We start from the raw sequence: 6,036 nt of genomic DNA on the forward strand, positions 1-6,036 counted from the left end.
TATGTGTTGTGTTGCATGTGTGTGTACAGTATGTGTTGTCTTTGCATGTGTGTGTGTATGTGTGTGTATTGTGTTTGCATGTGTGTATGTGTGTATTGTGTTTGCATGTGTCTACAGTATGTGTTGTCTTTGCCCATGTGCGTGTGCTCTCGTGTGTGTCTGTCTGTGTGTGTGTGTGTGTGTGTCAGGGCTCCAGCCAGCGTCCGTTTTTACGTCAATTGACGGAAATTTGCTGCTTGTGACGGAAATTTTTTTAAACCAATCCGTCAACCTTGACGGACAAAAATTCTTGATGGAAGCTACACCTGGCGGCTTGGGGACGCCGTCCACGGTCGTAAAAGCCACACACTGTTTGTTTTGCTATTGTTATGATTGTTGACAATGTGTGTCGGTGCCCTTTTGCATACGATAATCTCATTAAAAGCCTGTTTTTCAAGGTCTCCATTCCGTCTTTCTTACTCAATTTTCGCGGTCTTCGCGACAATGGGAATTGGTTGACGGAAAAAAAATTCGAGCTGGCTAGAGCCCTGGTGTGTGTGTGTGTGTGTGTTTGCATATGTGTAGAATATGTGTTGTCTTTACATGTGTGTATGTATGTTCATGTGTATATGTGTTGTGTCTGTATGTGGGTTTGTATTTTTTCTGCATGTGTGTATGTGTGTGACTGTGTACAATGTATTATGTCTGCATAATTGCATGTGTGTGTATGTGTTCGTGTATGTTGTGCTGCATGAATAATTATCAATACAGTTCCCCATGTTTTCTTTACCATTTATGCATCTTACCAAAGGTACGTAATACTATTTTCCCTGTTTTCAGGCCATGCGGGCTCTCCTAAAGTCCGGCGACACGGAGAAGATCATTTTCTTCGCGGGCGTCTCCAGACAGAAGGAAATCTACGTCATGGCCGCCAACTACCTCCAGTCGCTGGACTGGCGGAAAGACCCGGAGATCATGAAGAGCATCATCGGGTTCTACACCAAGGGCCGGGCCCTGGACTCGCTGGCAGGGTTCTATGATGCATGTGCCCAGGTAAATGGTCTCACACTGCTGTTACACAGAACTGTGATGAGAGATCACAAATGTGTGGTTGTTGCTGCAGATTTATTCTATCAGACAAATGCAGTATACGTGGGGTTGTGTGGCGTAATTGCAGGGTGCCCAGGTAAATGGTATCATACTGCTGTTTCACAGAATTGTGGTGGGAGATCATGTTGTTGGTTGTTGCTGCAGATTTTATTCAGATAAATACAGTATACATGGGGTAGTGTGGCGTAACTGCAGGCTGTTTGGCCCAGAATCTAGAGGTCCCTGGTTCAAACCCTGTCATGTCACCGATCTTGTTCCCTGGAAAGCTACAGAATGTTCATCTAGCCTCAAAAACGAGAGGAGAACGCTGGTATCATTTGTTTACTCTGAAATAGATTTTTCGTTTATCATCTAACAAAAAGATTGCTGTACACGTTTCCAGGTTGAAATAGACGAGTACCAGAATTACGAGAAGGCGCTTGGCGCCCTGAGCGAGGCGTACAAGTGCATGACAAAAGCGAGGATGAAGAATGCCTCGGAGCAGGAAGAGAAGGTGGCCAACATCAAGCACAGAGTGGCCCTCATCAAGAAATTCCTGCAAGCCAGGAAGTAAGTCTGAATTCTGTCACTTGTTGCGTTTGATGCAGGCTTTTAGCCAGGCATGCGTCAACGCGTCATCTGGACGCACTTTTCTTAGAATTTCTAAGAAATTTTATGCACCTGGACGCCCTTACACTGGGGAGAAAATCGTCTGACAAGCATGAAATTCTGATTGACCAGGGATGCTACCAGGTCATCTGTGGTCACAGTCTTCTACTGGGACCTTTGGAACAGTTTTTGGCCTCTTAGGATACCTTAGAATGCACTGTTTTAACTTAAAATCATCAAAAACTCTGCACCATGGAAGGTGGATGCCCCCAGACCCCCCTACAATAGTCACTTACCGCGACTCACCAATAAGTTTGGACTCCCTATTATAAAATCCTAGCTAAAAGCCTGGTTTGATGCATTGATTTTATTAACAATAGCGTGTAGTAAACTAAATGATCATTTTAATTTCTATCACAAATTTGCATCAGCTTATGTTGTACTTGTATTTACAAGTTCTTGCCAGAGGGCCAATTGCAGCATGTTTCAGTATTTAGGAAAGGTATACAGACAATGCAACATAACCGTGATGACAAGTAGAACAAAAACTATTCTAAAAATTGCTACTGAATACAGATAACTGTAGTGATCTAAGCCTTTTGCAGTCGGGTTTGACTTCTGGAAGCAGTGATAATGACCAAGTATTTGCATTATTCTTGATTGAATAAACCAAAAGAGGGGAGAGAGATAAGTACAACTTTTGAGTGCGACTGCAGTTTTATCATAGTACACTAGGTGGTGCTGCAGCTACATGTCATGGCTCTGTAGGAAAATTTGCATTAATTGTATTGTTTTCCCCTACGGTGTATGAAGATGACCCTGAGGAAACTATGAAGCAGTGATAGGTACTACTGGAGGAGCCAGACTGCAGTTTGATCATCATCTACTAGGTGGCACTGCAACCACATGTCATGCCTATTGTTTTGTTTTTTCCCAGGGTGTATGAAGATGACCCCGAGGAAACCATGAAGCAGTGCCAGGTACTACTGGAGGAGTCAGACTTGGACTCTGCGGTTAGGATCGGTGACGTCTACGGACTCATGATCGAACACTACGCACGTCAGGAGAACTACCCAAGGGTACGTACATAACACAACACTATAGATCTTACTTAGACATAGAGGCTACCATGTCAAGCGACGCAAGTCACAGCATACATTTGTTAAATGTTGCGTGACTTCTTTGTACGACTTACGTTATGGCCACATGCTCCTTTTTTTTTGTTGAAATTGAGAAAAATTGATGCGCGCATAGATGTCGCATGCACAGATGTCATCCATTTAATCAAGTCAATACGGCTTTAACAACACTTGGAGTAGATAACTAAGGGTTGAAATTGACAATTTTAAGGTAGCCAGATACCACTGCTTTGTGCCTGCCAAAAAAGGTTGACTACAGTCTCTTTCTTAAATACAAATGTAGCAGTATTTTGATTGACCAATGAAAGCACAGATACAGTAGCCTGGGTACCATCCGGATAGTAGTTTGCTCCTATGTTCGCTTCTGCTATCCGTCTGGAGATGTGCGCATTGAAACCGTTTGGCGGTAACATCAGTTAATGAGAGAATCTAGGAATAGGTTCTAGAGCGCTTGTTCGATGACAACAGGCCTCCCACGAGCGGGCGGAGGGCTTGTCCGGTGTTGGAACGTCTGTTCGAACGAGCGCTTGAATCCATTCCATATTTCGCTTGTGTGTAGGGACCAATCAGCACCTGCTTCCACTTTTTGTACGATTCCAAACGTTAAGATGGTCCGCGTTCCCAGAAGAAAAGACAGTGAAGCGACTGTATATAGTGTATAGTGAATGTCAGAGCTAGAAGCGACTGTATATAGTATATATTGAACGCCGGAGCGAACTACTTTCTGGATGGTACCCAGGCTACAGATACAGCTAATTTGATTATATCTACATAATTTTCTTTCAGGCCTACCAGCTGATGGAAGAGATGAGACAGCGCATCCCGACCGTCAACATGGCGTACTACGTCAACATGCGTACCATCGAAGCCGTCCACCGTGCCTTGGACATCCCGCTGGGCCGCGGGATGGGCGCCGAGAAAAACATGCGGACAGAAAGTCTGGATGAGGATGAAGGGGAAGAAGTGGAAGAGGATGTAGCTGAGGACTATGATGATCAAGTCTAACTAGTTCTACTCAAGTTTCTTAAAGGTCCATTTTGTAACATTTTGGCCCAAAATTTGAAAATATTATAGAGAAGAAAACTTTGTGAATGACATGTATAACCGATTTTCAGCATACTTGCATCATGATTTCGTATTTCTGATGTTTGGGAATTGTGCAGAGAAAGTTCCTGACACCATCTCAAACTAGGCCCGACTGTTCCAAAGAACAACATACTTTATGCTAGTTTGAAAGATCACAGCATTTAAGCATGTTTGTATGGTGCAATGGTGTGGTTACCGCCCTCCCTGAATATTGGTATGCAATTTTGTAAAGAAATGGTAGGAAAATCTACTACCTATATTGTCCTAAGGCCACACCAATTTAATTTCTTGGTTCACAGATTTTTTCATAAAAAATATGGAGCGAGAGGGCGAAATAAAAATAAAAATAAAAATTGTAAAATGGTTGGGGTAAAGGTAACGGCTAATCCAAAACATAAAGAAAAAAGTTTTCAGCTTGAAAAAAGTACAAAAACACCATTATTGTACAGTAACAGCACCTGTACCCACACTTTAAGGAGCTGATAATATAAAGGCCAATTTGCTACACCAGAAAGTTGGTGAATGGTTTCGTTAATGGTGAAAATTTGCTGAGTAGTAATTTTTATTTTTATTTTTTCTCCAAAAAATAGGAGCGAGCGAATCCGTGAACCAAGAAATTAAATCGGTGTGGCCTAATGTTACATAATGGACCTTTAACTAAGGAATGTTTTAACCTTCTTGCTGCTAAAGTAGCCCTTTTGCCCCCAAATGTGTGTTGATTACAAGGTAAGGCAGGAGGGTGGAGGTTAATTAGGAAGGCAAAATAGTATCAAGATTTTAAAGATGTCTTTTTTTTGCTATACTTTTGCATGTGATGATGCAAAATCCCAGTTTTTTGTTCCTTGACTCTTTTTTATGTTTGAGTAACTTAAAGAAGTACAAAAGCAAAAATAGCAAATGAAGGTTTGCTTTCACTACATTTGATTGAAATATTGGTAGGTAAACTAGGAACAAAAATTGCCTCCGCTCTAGAGGTGTCGCCAAAAAAATGCACAACTTTGTTTTTGATTTTTTTTTCTTTTCTGGCAAAAGAATCTATCCATGGTGCACAGTAACCCCACAAGTGTACTTCTCATAGTAACATAATCTAATAAGAAAAGCAAATTGGAAAAAAATGTACATATCTATGTAAAACATGTACATATTGGTTTTTGCTCAGAATAGTTGCTTTGAAAAATAGTAAAGTTTATATGTTTAGTTGTGCCCACCAATGTGTTACTTCAAAGTAGGTTTTGTAAATGGTGTTTGTGACAATATAGTGAATATTCAGAAGATATGTTTGAAGATATTACGGATGATAATGTATATAGTGGCTTTCTTAAGAATGAGGTTAGTAGGTATATAAAATTATATTAATTGATGGTTATCAAAAAGTAGGGGAGAAATCATCTTTGAGTAACAAATCTTCAAAAGATTGTGTAAAACTAGTCTTTGAGCACTGAATGTATATTTTTTGAAACACAGATTATTTGAGTGATTGAACATTTAAAATGCACCAGCTTTGAAAAATCTGAAATAAAAAGAGTTATCTTGAAGTTTACTTTGTTGTTTCTGGTAGAAAGTATTGTAAGAAAAAAAAGAAATTCATTTATTGTAAGAAAAAAATCACTTAATTACATTGTAAGCTTCACGTTTTGCCATATGAAACGTTGCATTTGACCTTCTTTTCCATCAAAACACGTGTAATATATAAAACGCAAAGCGTTGCTATAGAAACAGTCGCAGCCAATTAGCATTGTGCATCAGGGACACGCCCACGACACGCCTCCTTTATCACTGTCACATGACTCACCATAACAAAGTCACGAGCCAAAAACAACACTCAGGTTTCCTTCCGGTTTTTATTCGTACTTCTTGATTAAAATCATTAAAAAACGTACGTTGCATTTATGATAGTTTTAGCGTATGAAATATTATGTATTTCGTATGTGCAATCATATCTAGTATTGTTAAGCAATATTTTGTAAAAGAAATGCACGGAAAACACAACAAACTTTGCCCACATACTTGTAGTACACCGGAGTAGTACACCAGTTGGCTTTATGCCAGTCTAAACAGGACGTGTTGTGCCCTGAGTGACAAAACACGTGGTTCGTGTGAAAGTCCATTGCAAAAACCAGTTCCAGCCGGCCCG

At 40.5% G+C, this 6,036-nt stretch overlaps 1 protein-coding gene across 2 annotated transcripts in view; it reads left to right on the plus strand.

Annotated features, from left to right (window-relative positions):
- The window catches only part of LOC118428877 (intraflagellar transport protein 140 homolog), a 39,202-nt gene extending 35,308 nt beyond the window's left edge, over positions 1-3,894 (plus strand). The window contains exons 26-29 of one of the 2 annotated variants that reach the window (XM_035839121.1): positions 820-1,032; positions 1,472-1,638; positions 2,615-2,756; positions 3,603-3,894. In XM_035839121.1, the coding sequence (XP_035695014.1) occupies positions 820-1,032; positions 1,472-1,638; positions 2,615-2,756; positions 3,603-3,821 (741 nt within the window). In that variant the 3' untranslated portion in view covers positions 3,822-3,894. Of the gene's footprint in view, positions 1-819; positions 1,033-1,471; positions 1,639-2,479; positions 2,545-2,614; positions 2,757-3,602 lie in introns of those variants that run through there. The other variant, XM_035839122.1, reaches the window with a different exon arrangement.
- The last annotated feature ends 2,142 nt before the right edge of the window (positions 3,895-6,036 follow it).

This window comes from Branchiostoma floridae, chromosome 13 (assembly GCF_000003815.2).
Source record: "Branchiostoma floridae strain S238N-H82 chromosome 13, Bfl_VNyyK, whole genome shotgun sequence".
Taxonomy (NCBI): domain Eukaryota; kingdom Metazoa; phylum Chordata; class Leptocardii; order Amphioxiformes; family Branchiostomatidae; genus Branchiostoma; species Branchiostoma floridae.